The 18,937-nt window shown below is 39.5% G+C and overlaps 2 protein-coding genes across 3 annotated transcripts; both read right to left on the reverse strand.

Annotated features, from left to right (window-relative positions):
* Positions 1 to 7,022: 7,022 nt before the first annotated feature.
* mrpl24 (mitochondrial ribosomal protein L24) lies at positions 7,023 to 10,797 on the reverse strand. Of its 2 annotated transcripts, none has more exons than XM_030412491.1 (6): positions 10,686 to 10,797; positions 10,243 to 10,429; positions 9,253 to 9,348; positions 8,758 to 8,861; positions 8,505 to 8,635; positions 7,023 to 7,448 (listed from the first exon to the last, which is right to left on the reverse strand). In XM_030412491.1, the coding sequence occupies exons 1-6, from the start codon at positions 10,787 to 10,789 to the stop codon at positions 7,312 to 7,314; spliced, it is 759 nt and encodes a 252-aa protein (XP_030268351.1). In that variant the 5' UTR covers positions 10,790 to 10,797; the 3' UTR covers positions 7,023 to 7,311. The 2 variants fall into 2 exon arrangements, with proteins under 2 accessions (XP_030268351.1, XP_030268352.1); XM_030412492.1 differs by lacking the exon at positions 10,686 to 10,797 and adding an exon at positions 10,664 to 10,684.
* A 1,414-nt stretch (positions 10,798 to 12,211) lies between these two features.
* LOC115579137 (hepatoma-derived growth factor) lies at positions 12,212 to 18,081 on the reverse strand. Its single transcript, XM_030412648.1, has 6 exons — positions 17,596 to 18,081; positions 15,376 to 15,452; positions 14,751 to 14,889; positions 14,305 to 14,463; positions 14,028 to 14,216; positions 12,212 to 13,896 (listed from the first exon to the last, which is right to left on the reverse strand). The coding sequence occupies exons 1-6, from the start codon at positions 17,680 to 17,682 to the stop codon at positions 13,876 to 13,878; spliced, it is 672 nt and encodes a 223-aa protein (XP_030268508.1). The 5' UTR covers positions 17,683 to 18,081; the 3' UTR covers positions 12,212 to 13,875.
* Positions 18,082 to 18,937: the final 856 nt, after the last annotated feature.

Genomic DNA, 18,937 nt, shown 5'->3' on the forward strand with positions numbered 1-18,937 from the left:
GCTTGTAGATAAGCTGTGTAATATCCTCAGGCTCACCTTTGACATCTGGTTAACATCCATAATCTCCCCAAATACAAAGATGTTACATTTTTCTTTGACACTTACACTAAGTTGTCCACGCGGGCATTTGACTGGCGTGCTGTGATGTAACATTCCCCGTGCCCATCGGCAATCTCGAGCTACCGCAATTAGTAATGTTAATGCATCCTGTCATCTTCAAGTAAACAAGCTGAACACTTTTGCACATTTATTTATTTCATATTTTCATATGGAGGAAACAATGTAAACTGTAGGACACTCTCTCCTGGAGGCCATTCATGATGACGCACTTGTTTGTAAAACGGAGGGTGATGGAAGTGGTTTAAAGAATGAATAATGAGGACGATAAACATTAAAATCAGCCTACCGCCTCTCTCTCTCCACACACCTGGCAAACTGCAGCAGAGAACGAGCAAGGAACAATCTGTCACACAGTTTGTTCGAAGCATATTGACAGCCTCACCTCTTCACTTGGTGCTGTAGAGCAGGTGCTCGCTTTACCCCATTCAGACAGAGTGAATGGTGCTTTGTAGTTGAACTGTGGTGCCACAGGTCATGGTCGGTGCTTCACACCTGAGGAATCTGACACCCAGGTACCAGCAGGACTGTCTGGGAGGGAAATGTCAAAGCTCATAGACCGGACCGAGATCAGAGGTGCGATTTGGTTTGTCACGGTGACCCAGATTGACCAAGTCTAGTCAGCAGTAATGTTCCCTGTAAAACGTCATCCCCTCTGCTGTCATCAGTCTTCAGCAGCAGGATGGCAAAATGAAAAGGAAATGAAAGGCCGTCCTTAAAACAGACACCTCAGTGATAGAAAGGGTCAATCCAGGGGAGGGATAAGTCAATACGTTGCTAATGGAGATCTTGTGGTAAAGTTCAAAGCTCAAGAACAGCTACTAAATGGAGCTTGTGTTGGGATTGTTTTCTCAACTGCGGACTAAAGACTAAATAACTTATAACCCAGTCTCCCTTTCACAAATAGAGTTCATCAGAGATAGAGAGCTAAAGTGGAACCCCGAACTTCCTGATATGAAAACCTCATTCAAGAGTCCATTGACAATTGTAAAAATGCTAACAGGTAAAATTACCTGAAAAAATGCTAACAGGTAATTTTACCTGTTAGCATTTTTTACAATTTACAATTTTTTACATTTTTTAAATTCACACACTACTGTCCAACTTCTATCTGTGGACATCTTACTTTGATGTTTGTATGCATTTGTATCAGGTGGTATTGCAAACAACGGTAAAACTGAACAAAACTGTTTTTCTGAAAAGAAATTTCCTGTTCCAAGGTTAATGGAACGCACTAATCAACAAATCAAATGCTTTGAAAAAGTTTAAGAAAAAATATCCTGTATCTGTGTCTGTTGCAGGCCAGTAATAAATGAACCCAATAATTTCTTTCGGCTGGTGATAGAGATTAGACAGGCGACCTGTCTCTCTTCCGACACACTGCGTATGCACTCATTACTCATGACTGGAGTCTTACACAAGGCAAGTGAAAGCATTGCTAAAGCCAGAAGCCAACATTTCCCAATGCTAACAGACTAACTTGAGAGTGGTGAATACTAACAATAGCTGTGTTCATTTTTTACACTCATAATGCAATGCACTCACACTACACATCCCCTAAGCCTGTTGTCCAGCAGCTAACTAACTCCGTAGCACGAAGCACACTGCCCCTGACCCAGAGAAGAGAGCCATTGTCACAGCAACAGACTCATTCTGCAGCTAACACTTGTAGCACAATGCACTCACAGCAGTAAGGAGGAACTGTCCTGCTGGGTAACCTTTCTGGACCGAGGTAGGTATAATCATGATAGCTCTTTTATGCTTGCGCTTATATGACTGTGGCATTTAATAGATGTATTGAATTCTGTATTTATTAGACTAAGAAAAGCTAAGAGAGCTCGTTGAACGTGGCAAGTTAGCTGCTAGCATCTCTCCCCACTGGCCAGCAAGAGCTACAGGGCCTTAGGCGTCTGTCTAGTCAGGGAGGGGGTTGGATTTCTTCAGCTGGATACTTTCAAAATTTAGCTGGCGCTTGCTGGTTTCTACAATCTCACCAACCCCAGCTTTGAGGAAAGGAAACTCAGTGTGTCGTTATCCTGTAATTACCTCTTGTGGCCACACTGCCCGCTGCTTTAGCCACATACATAGTTTCACTTTAGGCCAACATGGACGAGAAGTCTCAGACAACGATTATAAATTTGAACATCTGCAGTAACGGGTTAGACCTGATCTGCTGATAAAGAACATGTGAGATGATTTCAGTAATTCCTCTTTATGTTTTTTTTTACTTACATTCAACCTCATTTTTACAGTGGAAATATTTTTCTTTTTCTACTCCACTGAATTTATTTGACAGCTTTAGTTGCTGGTTACATTGCAGATGATGTTTATTAGTCATTTATATTACACACAAAACACATGATTACTTTATAGAATATGAGGCCCTGATGCAAATTAAACTTCCTTACCACAAGAATGACATGCTGCTATGCATCAATAATGATGATTATAATCATCCAATAATATAATACTACTGCTACTTTACATTTTATTGCTAATACACTTGGGATATTATTTACATTATTGCATGGTTACATGATATATTTACATTCCTTCCTACTAAAAAGTTAGTAGTCCTTTAAAAGACATTGCTACCTTGTACTATCATTTTGGCTTTTGTTCTGTGAAGTACAGGTCTGCAAAAGTGAGTTAATTAATTAATTCATAAAGCCCATAAATCAAGTCGTGATGAGGGAATTGAGATCTAAAAGGAGAAGTAAGAGCAGTGATCTACGTTCCTCTTCAGCTCCTCACCGTAACATGTTGAGGTCAGATACAAGAATCCACCGAGAGCGTCTAAATTAGTCCGAACATAGCTTAACATGCATGAAAGCCATGCCTCAAACCTGCATACAGGCTAGCGTTACATTTTCCAGCAGCCTTCAAACAACCAGCCTATACTTAGACACTATCATTATATTGAAGCTGAGCTTAGATCATCAAGTGAGTCAGGAGCAACACTCAAATTTAGTTTTTTTTTAAGTGTCTTCAGATGTTCCGGGGATGTTTGAGCAATCACAAACCTTCCTGTCTCTATAAAAGGAGGTTATAATGTCGCTGGTGTTGCAGGAGTGAGCTTCTGAAACCTTTATGACGAAATATGCACAGAAAAGCTCGAAACCAGTCCATCATGTGAAGACAGAGGTAGCACCAGGTGAAAACAAGCCCTTACCTTAAACACTACACCATCATCTGATTTATTTAGATGAAAGAATAGCACCTTTGTGCGTGAATTTGACTCTGACACGTGCAACCTACACCTCCAGGTGGTATTCATTAGTTTACGTGGCTGAGAAGCAAGCTGTGACTCAGCTAAAATACAGAGCCAGCAGTTTATTTTTATGTCTTCTTAATTCTGCTTGAGTCATGTTCAGCGGTCTCATTTAACTGGGTTACCAGAAATGCTGTCAACTCACCGCTAAATGGAAATTACAAGACGGGCATTCTTAAAACTCATTCTGCCCTGCGCAAGCTAAGGCGGCCATAAATCTTTGCGTGTGCGCATGGAAAAAAAACTAAAGACAAATGAAGTAATACAAAGGTTCCACTTCACCAATATTACACTTCACCTTGCTGTAATCCCCAGACTGAAATCCATACAACGCTCACGCAATGACAGGAAAGAAGGCGACCGGCCTTTGAATCATTTTTCCTCCCATAAAAAGCGAAACCTCAAAAACCCTGTTTCCGCTGACTGGCTGCTTTTATTCCCTCTTGGATGCAGAGTGGCAGAGGCAAACTGGTTCAGGAGGGACGAGTCTGGGAAAACTGCTGCACTCATCCACTAACTGGCCAAACCGACGACTTGCCATGCTTTGTGCATGATGCTACTGACCAGAAATTAGGGTTTAGAGAGCCGCTGTGAGATTTTGACTCAGTTATATTATCTGTGACACATCGTTTTTTTGTGTGTGTCACTGCCTGGCAACACAGTTAGTTGCTTCTCCAGCTGGAGATCTGGCAGCAAGTGAAGTTAGTCTTATTGTAAATCAATACTGGTGGCTAACCAGCGAGGAAAAAGAGACTTCATAGAGAGCCGCGCTCATATATCACAGATAAATGGGCTGTACAGGAGACTGGGCTTCCCTTTGATACAGATGCAACTGAGTATTTATAGCTACAAGGGGCTATTTTAAGGGTGAGTGTTGCTGGATGTGTGGCAGCTCTTAATGGTGAGAAATCAAATTGAAATTAGGCCGCAACCACAATCTCAGAAACAGTCACGAAGCCACATCCTCACAGTGCAACGATCAACATTTTGACTCTTTTAGTTGCTGCTTTAGACTTTGACTTTTCTGCATGTTCTGAACAGTTCACTTTTATTTTCAGTACATTGCATTTCCCCTTCTTGATTCTCAAAATGTTGTTCTAAGGTCTTCTCCACACTGCCATGATATAATTCCAATAGGAAGATATTGATTTATTTATTCTATTTGAATTCAAAGGGGCTGTATGTATATATTTGTGTCAATTTACATGTTTTAATCACTTTTTTATTCCCCACAGATTAACGGATTCCAACATGACATGAAAAATGAGACCTCCCCCATCTCTCTTAGACGCCTTTACAAAGCCATTTGTGAAGAACCCAGGTTGGATTTTGCGGGACAGATGAAATGATGCAGCTTTACGCACCGATGTTCCACACAGCAGCTTTAAGTAATTATTTATTTTCTGTAAATACAGAATATATCTGAACGATTCTGGAAAACATTGTGAGAATACTTCAGGTAGCAGTGTGCCTCTATGATCCTCTCACCCTTCTGTGACGCAATGTTGGTACTTAGAAATTTGATCATGAAGGTGGCACTGCTCTGTAGAGTACATAGGCTACAATTTAGGACAGAAATGAGTATTTGTGGTATATAGTGAAGATATACCTATAAAGTATATGGTATAGAAAATGTTATAGAATCAACACAAAACTGACGGAAAGCGCAAAAAAATGCAAAACAAATGCATCTGTTACTCCAGCACCACGGACAGCGACACTGGTTTATCAATACTCGGCAATGTTTGGCTCGGGACACTTCAGATATTCCATGGATGGAGCCATGACTTCTAACTCGCACAAACTTCAGTCAGATGACGACTGAAATAACTGGCGCTTTGGGATGGACGGGTCGGCCACTAGCCCAAAACAAATAGTACATATAGGTCCTTTAAGCCTCCTGGAACGTTCTTCTATTTAAAGGTTGAATCCACCCAACAATTAAACCGTTCAGTCATGATGCACGTTAACTCTTTTATCTTAGAAGCTACAGTGAAGTTTAAAAAAAAAGGTGAAAATATATATTTTTGTATTCACTCTTGGACCTTGGGGCTTCTGGACACTTGAATTTCACCAGTCGGGCTGTTTGAAGACATTTTATGTTTCTATTCACTTGTTCAGGAGGATGCTGCGGCACTGTTTTTCCGTGAAGCTCAAGAAATGTTTTGTGACTACGAAACTTGACCGTTCTATCGACATGAGGATGACTAGATAACGACTGAATTTTCATTTTTGGTGAACTTGTCCTTTAAGCTTAAATTCACCCAAAACTACTTACCTTGTGGGATGTGTATGAAAGACATGCGTTTTCTTTCTAAATGATTGGAATACGACACTCTTTGCTTTTGTTACTACTGGGATTGACTTTGGGAGAATTAACTGGCTAAAAAGAATCAATCATTAGAGATGTATGAACCCATCTAAGCAAAATTGAACCAGTAGATTTAACTCTTTGATAAAGAACGTATTAAACATTTAAACAAAAAAAAACTAATTGTATGTTTCAGATTTTAAAAAGTGTCTATCTGCAACTTTTAACTTGATTTTGCTGTGAACCTTAACTCATTTATATCATGCAGACAAACCTACTTAGTCATCAACTCAAGGCTGAGGTCATATTTGAAACCTGATGCCAACACCGTCATACACCACAGGAGCAACATGCAGAGCCAGTATATATAAAGTCAAATGAGGTGAGTGCAAACTTTGTTGAAACTATCCAGTCTGTGTAGTCTCCTCCCGAGCCGTTTCCTTCTCCTCACTGTTTCCCAGACTCTTTGGAAAGAGGGACTCATTTGTCTGATGTCTGGGCTTCTGTAAAATAATATGACTATTTTCAGCCTTATGAATAATCCAAACAGGCTGCAACCATTACCATTGTTAACTCTGCCAATACCAAGAATAATTTTCCAATCATGCAGACTGTACAGCATTATACTAACATTAAATGTTAGTGATTTATCCTCACTGGGGCAGAAGCTTCTGTTTTCTGTGAACGAGCAGCCACTGCTGTTCTCATAATACAAGCTTACTTCTTTTGTTTTCACAGTTTTTCTTATCTAACTTTACTGACTAATGTTTCATTAGTGCTCAGTGAACATGTTTCAACTGTTTGCCTAGTTTGGGAAAAAAATCATGACTGTATGTTTATGTGTATAAACTAAAGCCAAAAACCTAAGTTTTGGAAATCTTAACCGGCAATGATTTTTTCTCATGGGGAATTATCATTCATTAGGAGTCGTGTTTGGCCAACTAATGTTTTAAAGTGCAGTAAGAAGTCAGACAAAACAATGAGCTAAAAGAGGGTAAAACAACTAGTTGAGAGCTGAAGTGAACTTTAAAGTCATGTAATAATTCTCAGGGTGTTCTTCACGGCAAGGAACCCATGTCATCTGACCCATTGTTAATATAAAAATATTGATAAAAGCATTTTTAAAGTATATGTTTAGTAAATTAAACTGCCTCTGTTGCTCTTTTGTAAACTACTAGAGGCCAAGAGACATTTAAATGACAAAAAGTCTTGCACTTTCGTATCATAGCTTGTGGTTAAATGGCATTGTTGTATACGAATATCAAGTTCTGCTACTGAAACATGCAGTTAACTCAGGTAAAAAGCAAAATAAAAGTCATTATATCAGTTAACGTGTTCCATTTATTCACACTTAGAAAGAAAAGAACATAAAACAAACTCTGATAGCATTTCAAATAGAGAATGATTGAAACTGTACACATTCAGGGAACATTTGCAGGTTATCAGAACATCTGCTTCACCTTCACACAGTCATCATTTCCTTGATAACATGTATGCAATTTACAGTCCATACGCCTTACTCATATCATCCATATGGCGCCTCCATGGTGTCTCCAAAGGCCATGTGACAGCTGCTAACACAACAGGGCCTCAGTGTCTCTGTTATCTCTGGTCAGTACCAGTAGGACCTTTGGTGCCTCCTGTTCTCCTGAATGCCCATTTTCTCCATGACTTCCTCCTCCAGGGTTTTCAGAGACGGTACATAGGTCTTTTCTAGAGTGTCTTCTGGACTGGTGTCTTTGGGGCCATCTGTGAGGGCAAAAATGTTATCTTTTAGTTTTTTGTTTATTTTATTTTTTTCATTAGATAATTTAGTGGTTGAACAATTAAAAAGGTACAATCTGTATGAAAGTTGATTGTTGAATCTCCTTCCTAGGTCATCAAATACAGAGTAGGTATTTGGGTATTTATCAACCTAGAATGAGGCTCAACAATCAAATCTTTCTGCAGAATCGCTTTTCGCAGCTTTAGTCAAAATATTATTGAACCACGGGCTTTGGGTGAGTCCACATCTTTTGGAAACATTATCAAAGTGTCAAAATAAAGACAAAAAACAAACAAAAACAAAACAAAAAAACAAGAATTAACAGGGAGCACAAGTAAATTGGAAAGCTGTTCTCCATGTGGCTTCTACTTCACAAAGAGACCTTTGTTCCACTGTAAAACAATCAGACCGAATAACTCTGAAATCTATTTTGGAATTTCAAGTCTGCAGAGGGCGGAAAAATAAAGAATGAAAGGTGGCTGGTCTGAAAATTCCCCAGCCCCAGACACATTTTTAACCTTTCCAAAGATAGCAGCTCCACATTAATGCATACTTCATGCAATCATTAGACAATGCGTGGAAATGAGCAAGAAATGCAGGACTTTAATTTATCCTTCATTCATTTGCTCTTCATTCTTCACTTTTTGTATGTACAACTGAGTTCAACACACCGAATATCTTTGAGAACCAGTCCAATCTTGCCCCTCTCTGTTAGTGTGATGTTTGAGAACCCCGTAAACACCTTCAAATGTGGTCAGACGACACGTCGTACAAACAAGTTTGTTTTAAGCATACAGCAGGAGTACAATTACGTCAGAGGGTTGTTAAACATTGGACTTCCCATGTGTCCTCTAGTTTAGAAAGACATGTGTTTAAAACAATCAAACTGCATCACTCAGCGACATATTTTTAGTGTTCAAGCCAGTAAGGCTGGAAAAATTAATTTCAGCCAGTTTTAAGTGCTGACTGAGCTAGACGTGGAATAAACTGGTTACTGAAAAGAATCCCCCTCCAATCAAAACACTCATAGACACTCTCACCTTTCCACTGTGATGGTACGATGCCATCCCTTCGCTCCAAGACAGGTTTCGGGATAATTCGACCTGTTCTGAGAGACACTCTGACTCTCTCGCCCTCCTCTGTGAATTTCCACTCAACTTCAGTGGGCTTCCTGGATGATAAATATGTACACATTTTCTTTTATCTACTGTAAATAACACAGGATTGTTTTTTTTAAAAACTATTCTGAAGTAGCATTTATGTAATGTTGCAGTGTAGCCAGGTTTACTGTACCTGTCTGAGGGGTCAATCAGGGTGACGTCGTGGAGCTGGATCGGAGCCTCACTGGCGATGTAGGTCCCACGGTAATCCTCAGATTTTCCAATGTACCTGTGATGCTAAGACAAAAAGACCTTTGTTCACAGTCATCCAACATAAAACAAAAGGTGGTGGCCAAATGGCTTTATATAGTGTGCTTTGTCAGCAGCAGCAGACTGGCCCCAGACACTGGCTCCATCTGGTGGAGCTAAAAAATAAATGCATGGTGTTTTACAAAATCAATGTAACTGTTAACTTTACTGTTTGTTCAAATGTTGAAATATTAGCAATGTCATCTCTTCATGTCAGAAGTCTGTTAAGGTGTATAATGAAGTAATAAACAGAAAACAGACTAAATATTGATGACAGGTGACGCTGCCTCTAATGTTCTTAGAAGAAGAACTCAATAGCCCGTAAGCTAAATCTAACACTGCGATTCAGTTTTCTCTGAGAAATATATCACTTCCTTACTATGTTCATTCCCTCTAGCATGACCCAGTTCCGGTGTCTGAAGACTTGGACCACTTTCCCTTGCTTTCCTTTGTCCTTCCCTGCAAGGACCTCAACCTAAGAAACAAAAGAAAAGAAACATATGTGCAAACACGTTCACTTTTTTCATAAAAACAACTTTGTTTAGCCAGATTTGGCCAAAGACATTCTGCAGCCCTATCCACCAGATTCTCATGGAGTCATATTCATGCCTTATGGCAAACATGTAGCATCTTTTATGGCATTAGCATTAGGGAGAGATTCATTTCCAGCACTGATATTCAGCATTTTTCCTACAATGATTATCTGTAGTTTTCTAAGTGTCTGATTGCCAATAAAATGAATTAATATGGTCTGTAGTCACTAATCTATGGTCTCACTCAGTGTCGGCTCATAACACTAAATGATTAGTTACGCATCACAAAGTAATAGCCTCAGAGCACAAAATAATCTGAAACTGTAAGTCAAGTTATCAAATATTTAAAAAGGATTTTAAAAAGCAGCAGAAATGGAAATATTAAAAATTTTAATTTTGCACAGTCTCCTTGATGATTAATAATTGGTATCGGAAGAAAAATGAATCTATTGATACCTGATTAACAATTAAATAAACTAACCTTAAAAGGACAGCACATTTAAAGTTATACTATGTGGCGGACCCTGCTACTTTTCTAGCATCAAACAGTGGTCATGGGCCTTATTTCCTCCGAGAAAAGCTTGTTTATTCAGTTATGGAAGACACATTTTTTTCTGAGTTTATAGTATTACCACATTAATATTGTACCTATCAGAAGAGCTTTAAGTGCTATAAACTAGAAGGATACAATCTTAAAGAAGGGATTTTCACACACCTTAAACATTCAATAAAGCCAAGTCATGCAGTGATTTCACTTGATTTCCCGTCTGTCTACATCACTTTAATGGTAAGTATTCAAAGATCTACACGACATGGGAGAGTTATGAGTTACTCACCGTGTCCCCTCTGAAAACAGACCAGTCCTCTGCTGCTAAAGGCTCCACGAACACCTTTCTCCTCTTCTTCCCCGGAGGGTTCAGCCTCTTAGCAGCAGGCGTCCATGGTCTGTTGGTGCCGTAGCGGAAATCTTTGGGCACAACAACCCTGGCTGCCATCGACAGGAGAGTGGTCAGCCTCATTGTGCTACAGGGGCAAAACAAATCAAGGCTTGTAACTGAGCTCAAAAGGTGCCCGGTCTCTTGACAGGGCTGCTGTCTTAACACAAGCTATGCTAGCGTTAGCATTCGGGGAAAGTCATCATTAACGCTGCGTTACATCGGCTAAACGTACGCCATTAGCTATGTTTCCAAACACACTAGGACTCCTACATATTTTGTCAAATAAAAAGCGATATTTTAACATAAACGAGATACTGACATAACATGCAGGAATATCTTACCCTCTGTTGATGTCAAAGTCACATGCAGCAGCACTGATACCGACGCTCGCACCAGCCGACAGCGCCCCCTGGAGGACAGGAGGGTGAGACCTGACTGCACGCATGCGCAGTGGCCAAATAATGCATCAGTTGGACAGCAGAGATGAGGGGGTGGATTTGTAGGCAGGATTCAAGCAAACGCAAAGATGACCTTCACTGTTGACACCCTGTGCACTTCAGTGTGTTTAAAGTCAGACATTATTAGGGATAAACAGGGATATTTGAAGATACACGTGTAAAAACAGGCGCTACAAAATTAGGTATTTATGTTCATGACATTATACTCCATGTTTGCATTGCATACAGGAGTTACTCGCTTTTAATGACAAATAAATCACCTTGAACCTTAAAATCAAAGATAAAAAAATCAAAGATCAGTCACAGATCGCCTCAAGCGGAAAAATCTTTAACATATATCATTTTAAAAAATTGTTTCAGCTCATTTTTCACTAAAGCTTTATCATGTGAAACTCTTAACTGCAACAGAAATGCATTTTCTTTTCTTTTTTTTCTAATCCTGTTAATATGTTGCAATTGTATTGAGTGTCTTTTCAGAAGTGTAAATTGTGTTGACAGTGATAAATGTTAATGTTAATGAAATGAAATGGAAATGTGTTTTCTCACATGGTCAGATTTTCATGTGCATTTTAACTGCCATATCCTGTTTGAATTTAGGATGTTTATTCACAAAACTCAGTTAATCCATCTGTAAAATCTGGTTTGGTTGGTTGCTGCAATAGGCCCCGATTTGATGTTGGGTGCAACCACGAAGGCAGATACAGTGAGTTATTACAGGACTGTGGTGTTACTGTGACAAGGCTGAGAGATATTTATAGCATCTATACGCCACAAGACAGGAGAAAACCTGCAATTGTACATGTAAGCAGTCATTAATCTTGTGAACCAGCTGCGACAGAGTACATTTACAAATCAATGCTTTGAACAACATTTACTCCAGCACCTCACAGTCTCTAACATCATATTTAAAAAACTCATACTCAACCAAACCCCATGACAAATTCAAAGCTGTCAGGACTTGTTACACAACAGCAAAACTAGTTCAGCTATAGCGACCTAAAGCCCCCAACTGTGCCGCCAGGCTCTCAGGGGAGCAAATTATTTGTGACAAGTGCTTACACACACACACACACACACACACAAACACAAAGGTGCCACCGTTAGTTTCATACATTTGTTAGAGTGAAAAATGAGATGTGAAATGATTAATTAGGTCTGGCTGGGCTGAAAAATAAAAAAGTAGACTTCCCCCTGCTTGAAACTTCACTTGTGAGCACGGTATTCTGCACAATATCTGGTTTTGGAGGTACTTTATGACTCGAAAAACAATAATTGTAGAAAATCCTGTTGGTTAAAATGAAAACAGTGACTAACACTGGATTGTTTTCAGATGCTCTCAAGACTGAGGAAGTGGATTACCGACAATAAACAAGGAGGTTTTACTGAATGTGAACATGACAAAAACAAGGTTTTCTTTGCAATCGACATGTTTATTAAATGGCAACTACAACAGTAAACTAAGCAGCAGATTAAGATGAATGACAGCTTCTGAAAGTAACAGAGAAAGCTAAACCAAGAATTACACTTCAACGCCAAATTATACCCTTGGAAACCAACTCCAGATTTGAGTGGGCAACTGAGCATTTTATAGTTTGAAATCAATGGTGAAGGTCGGTGCAAACCATCTTAGACACAGCAATCATTGTTAGAAGCTGAGATTTCCCTTCAGTTCATCGTTAACTTTGAACTTGATGTTGCCAAATACAGGAAGAACACTGAAGCTATAAGATCCAAGTAACAAGGTGAGCAGGTCTAACATTTGTAAAAACTTGAATAGTGGAAAAATAACTACACCACATTTGGAACATGTCTAAACAAATATTGAAATTAAACACATCTTCAAAACATCAAAATATTGTTTCACGGCCAAAATAATAAGACAACTGAAGTGAAACAGACTCGTATTCCAGTTAAGAGGGTTGGAAAAGTGTTACAAATGGGTCACTCCTCTAATTTAATTTTTGTGCTGATCTTATGTTGGCGTTCAACAAAATCAGAGCTGAAAAAAGAAACATATTTGGTACAACCAATCACTGAGTGCAATTCACAATGACATCTCCAGTATCAAGCAATGGCAGAATTGATGTGAGCTTAACATGAACTTATAACATGAAATTGAGAGTTGAGTCGATGAAATCCATCAAGAGTTTGCCAGATAATTTCCCTCCACAAACGCCACAGCTCCACCTTGAACCCGACCGAGCTGTGACTGAACAACATTCAGGAATGTCTTTCTGCTTTCCACAATGCACAATCATCATAAAAGGTTACAGAGGGGTTTAACAAAGTGAGTCGTTTTCATCCTAAAATAGCTCTTCTCAAATGGGCATTACATATTCAACCTGGAGACATTAATCACAAAATTTGGTCACTTGCTATGAAGCATAACACTACACCTAAGCAACAAAACCTGTGTTGCATAAAAACGTCATACAGTGAACTAGACAATGATTAATGGGGCAGGAAAAGAAATCTGAAAGTGCAACTTATCATGTATCCAATGAGCGAATATATGATTTAAGATGAAGCTGAGAAGCTAGGTGAAACAAATGTAAGTAAAATGTTTGATTTGTGAACGAAAGCTGAGAGCATGGGTGAAAAATTTGTTCTTATTCCTGTACAATATCTAAGATTTAAAACCATCAAATGAGAGCATTTATCTTTTTTTATGGTTTAAATGTTTTTTTTTTTATTTACTATATATTCAGTGTTTATTCCCTCCAAACTGAAAAAATGTTTTTGACACCTAGCAGTCTTTGTAATTATGTAATTGCACTTAGAAATAAAAAATATATACACACCTAAATCCCATAAATGAGCCTTAAAGTGCTCATTTCAATTGTTTTGAAATCAGATTAGCAAACTTTTTTTTTTTCTTTTTTTGTATTCTGGGATATATGATATCCCAAAAATGGCAAATGAGGATTTGTTTGTCTCTCAATACAAACACGTTTTTTTTAAAATTCTCCTTTTTAATTAAACAGCTGAAATCTGGCATCCTGCAGGTAATCGTGTTGATGCTTGAATTCCAGAGAAAAGCGTCAACAAATCGGTTTTCTTAGGTGAGTTGCTGTTAAGCGCTGTCTGTCACAGGCTGCAAGGAGAACAGTAGAGAGCAATTAAACACATCATTACTGAACAAATAATCACATCAATAAGCATACATTTTCTTACACAGCATATTATAGTGCGTTTTGCAGGTTTCGCAGTCCTTGCATGTCTCACCTTATCTGCTGTTAGCTGGCCTCCTGCTGGAGCGTTTTCCTGGGCCTCTGCTTTCGACTCGCTCTGTGAGGAGGGAGCAGTTGGCTTGGGTCCAGCCACATCATTGAGCTTTGCTTCTGCGTTCGACTTGTCACCGTCTACTTTAGAGTCACCTTCTGCCTCCGTATCCTTCGGCCGCTTGGGAGACGCCTTATAAAACGTTTGACAGGTGTGAGAGAGTGTGACTGAAGCCCTCTACTTTTTTCTTTTTCTACAAGACTTGACAAGTAAAACTCACCTCTGTGGACTCCTCTGCTTTTCGTTTAGTCCCGCCCCTCTCGTTCTTCTCGTCAATGACCAAGGCCCCCTCATCCTCGTCACTGCTGCCCTCGGCGTCTGCCTTTTCCGAGCCACCGGTATCCCCTGCTCCTTCTGACGCATTGTCCTTCTTCGATGACTGAATGCAGAAATGCAAATATTTTGACTTGGACCCACACAGTGCACTCTTCAAGGTCTCAATGCTGTCTTGAATTAATAAAACCCAGGGTAGCTTTATTGCATTCTTCCAGCATTTGGAATGTCATCTATTCATTTATTTAATCACGATTAATTGTGTTGTCTGTGGAAAAGCAACTGAGAAACAGAAACAAGACACATCATACACCTGCAAAATCTGTTCTTGCTTTCCTCAGGGGAGCACAGAAACAAAACAGCACAGACCTGGCCACTACTAAATGAACACACCTCATAGCCTTCATGCGTGACAGTGGGGTTGTTCTCGATCTCCCAGAGACCCTCTGCAAATCCTTTCCTCTTATTTGGTTTTCCAAATTTTTCCTTATGCTCATCGTACGGGAACAAATCCTTGGGCCCCAGGAACGCCCTGTGGTGGTCAATCATAAGAGACATTAACATAATTCAGTGAGTTTTCCAAGTTGTCTTCATCCATTGACAAAATGTCATCAACTTAGTTTGTGACTGGCTCAGATAGTGTTGTGACTCACAGGTAGCAGTGTCCGTTTTAACATTTTTCATGTTAACCGTTTCCCTGCACTAATACCATTCTGGATTAAAAGGTTTATAGTTAAACTCCAAGATGTCCTGCTTCTGTTACATATCTTTGTCACAAGTGTCTGATAATCACATGTGGGGCATTTGATGCATTTCAGTATTGGCATCAGTCCCAAACATGGGACAAGAATTGTTTGGGCTCTAGTTGCAATAAAAGCATTTTCCTTTTATAAATGTACTGTGCACATCAGTAACTTGTATTTCAAAATTGGCAGCAATCAGTTCACTTAGGATGTTTTGCTCCAATTACTGCCATTATTTAGTAAAAATACTTACAACGACAACACGTATTACTCACGTCTCATGTGTTCCAAAAAAGAACACCTGGTACTTGTTTGAAGGGGACTTCACGGCTCCTTCGGGTAATTCGTCAATCTGTGAATTGAGACCACAATGTCTTATGAAGAATGCTGAGGAATCTGAAAGTTAATTTTATTTGTTAAATATATAAACTAAGCCCAAAGTAGGAGAGCAATTCTGTTATAAAGTGACAAACACTAGAGCACAAGATCAATTTAACTGAGGTCATTTGTATTGAAGTTAAAAAACTAAACATTCAGAGCAGGAACATGTATTTATAGCAATTGAATGTTTTTGTTTTCTTAATAAGACCACTTTCAACATGTCAAAAATCAGCATGCAACTATGCATAAAAAAAGACTTAATCATTATTATTGATTTGAAAATGGTCAATCAATTGTTTAGTCTATAAATAAAATCTAAAATGCCCTTCCAATTTCTCATTTCAACACTGTCAGAGAGAACAATATTTCATTTACAATGATAAAAGACAGGAGAACAGCAGCATCTCAAGTTTGAGACGCTTGAATCAGAAATTATTGGTTTCCTTTCTTGATAAATGACCTAGAACCTTATCAATGACTAATACCAAATTAAGCTTATAGGACAGAGCAGTCATACAACATAATCGAGTAAACATCATTGCTAATTGAGAGCTATTCTGAATGTATTGCTCAGCCTGATGTAAGCTACTATAAAATACACTCCAATTTGAACTCCTAATGAACCCGTTGAGAACAGCGGTCACGCCACTTTTTGCTTCACTTCTCATCTCATCTTTCATCCTGACAGCCTCCAACACCCTGCCAATATTTATTTATGTTTTGAGAAAGAAAAAAAATAGCACAGCAAGACACCAAGGCACAGGAAAGCACTGTTATGATGGCCGAGCAGAGTGTCCGTTTGCCTCTGGCAGACAGGCCTTTTGGCATTCCCAGATAGGGCCACTGTGTCAGGATAGGTGGGGCAGGGCCTGTGGCCTGCTGACATGGGACATGGCTGATAAGACTGAGAAAAGGAGGGAAGAGATCAATATTGACACTGACATAACCGTTTTGTGAGATTCAATAGGTTGTATTTAGAGGCAGCCAAAATAATAAAATAATAAAAGAGAGCTTTAATGGGTGGAGGGTATATGTTTGATCATGTAATTGTATGAATGGTTGCCAAACCAAAAACAGAAACCAAGTTTCCTTTTCAACTGTACAGGCCAGTTGTGGTGAGTGCATATCATGTTGTTGGGTTTACACATTTTTCCATGTCAGTTTACTTTGATGCTATGTAAAGTGCCAAAGTGGTTCAGTTATTTTCACACCCATTTTCTCTCATGTTGTAAATGTAAAACATTTTTCATAAAGCTTCAAGGAAGGCTCAGTTAACGAGGGAAACATAACCCAGTGTTGACCTATAGGTTCACATTCTCCCTCCAGCTGAAAGATTAGGAAACACTGACGGCAAAGTGAGGCCACTGTGTTTATGGACCGGGCAGACATTACGTTATGGTCTTTAAAGCCAGATTTTAACGTAATGGAAGTAATTAAACGTTACGAGCAGAAACACTGTTAGCTGCTTGTCGCAACAAGTGTGGGATAGACAGGGATGTTTACAAAGCACCGAAGCATGTGGCTACAACAGCAGGCATGTGTCGTCTGTAAAGCAACAGTTAATACGAGTAAAGAAAACTTAAAAACTTATTAAACATGTAACTTAACTAAGTCACCACGTGGCTTCGTGTTTATAACCTTAGATAACCTGACTTAACGTTCAGCTAATGTTTGCTACTGAAAAAACCCCGTCACGTTGTTGTGTGACAGATCCGTTATTTTTTAATTAGCCGACGTGCTGTTAGCCAAATGCTATTTTTAAACAGCTTTTACCAAGTTAACATTAGGCTAACGGGCCCCTTGGGAGAGGATGAAAAGCTGCGTTGGTGGCAAAGAGCAGCTAGCAACAATGTTCAATATTTAGCAAGCCAAGCGGGGCACTGAGGTGTCCGTCTGCTCGATGAATCACCCGAAAGACATTTGCAACTGCCTCCAGTCGGCTAGTTAGCTGTGTGCGGATGCTTGGCAACGTTAGCTTAAGGCTGACCCAGCTGCGCTAACTCATGGTAGCTAGCGCTAACTACTGTTAGGCCTCGCTGGTAAACAAGTGACAGGCAGTCAGACGGACTGAAATGAACACCTAACCTACGAGAGGTTTAACGTCGGGTGCTTACCCTCGCAGGCCAGTGAGGATACCCCTTCATTTTGGCAAACACAAGGTCTCCAGGTTTGTATTCCTTTTGCCTGTTGGACCGCGGCATGCTTCTTGCAGAAATGGCTTGCTATGTCAGATATACGTGTAATTCCAACAAAGAAGTAGTTTTAATGTGATGCAGTGGTCGGATTGGTCAACACCTGCAGCAAACAAGCCAAGCGTCGGTTTGTCATCCACATGAACCAGGCGCGGAAAAACTGGAGCGAAGACGCGGCGGGCGACTTTGTTTCCGCGGATTCTGTGAGCTGTGAGCACGGCCGAAGAAAACGACACTGGTCTGCTTCGTCTGTGAATTGTGTTGCCAATTCCAAAAACGCGGTAAGTAGTAGGATTTGACGTTATCCGACAAGCTGCTGGCTCGTCCCTCGGACGGTTTGGGTTTGAAATTGAAACCCGCTTCCCACTCTGCAGACGCGCCCCCAGTACCTGATGAAGCTGCTCGGTGGCGCCTGTGCTGGCCAACCTCTCGTACTGCAGGTGCACAGCACTACATTAATCAATGACTTGGACATTTGCAGGACAATTTGATTGTTTGATATTGAGGATATAGCTGTTGTTTGTAGAATTTAAGTAGCATTTATTTATACTGCTTAGACTGTTAACTGCTTAGTTTTTCTATTCACCAATCACCAGTAGTCTTTCAATTTCCGAGCAATATCGGGTGCAATACTAATGTTGTTTGTGGCATTTATTTATACTATTAATCACCATCAACTACTGCGTACTGCAGTATTAGTCAATATTATCTATACTATAGTTATAGTGTAGCGCTTGGCATATATGTTCATTTAGATAAAACCAGCCTATATAGCTGTCACATGTAGTTGAATGCACATTTTTTTCTTAATGTCAAGGCAAGGCAAGTGTATTTGTACAGCACAGTTCAGACACAACTCAAAGTGCGTAACTGGGCCTCATGCTAGGATATTAAAGATTATCCCGATTTATGATTAGCTTGAGATGAAAATGTATCACGATCAACTCATAGAGTGATTTTATCTTCCCTACTGGTAATCCAACTTGGCTTTTATATATATATACATAAATGTGTGCAATAGTGAACACCAAAATGTAAAATAATTATTTCCCAAAGCTGGATGTAATATTTACAACAAATATATCAAAACAAATAAACTTGTGGAACATAGAATTTGAGATTAATTTCAAATGTTTGGTAAGAGAATCTGTGCAATCTGATGTGGTCTTTGTACTTTTGCCCCGTTAGCTCAGGGCTGACGTTTATTTAACACATCTGTAATTTTGGGCTCAGTGCTCAAACTGGTAATATTGTTGAAGGAAAT

Source organism: Sparus aurata, chromosome 3 (genome assembly GCF_900880675.1).
Source record: "Sparus aurata chromosome 3, fSpaAur1.1, whole genome shotgun sequence".
NCBI classification, from domain to species: Eukaryota; Metazoa; Chordata; class Actinopteri; order Spariformes; family Sparidae; genus Sparus; species Sparus aurata.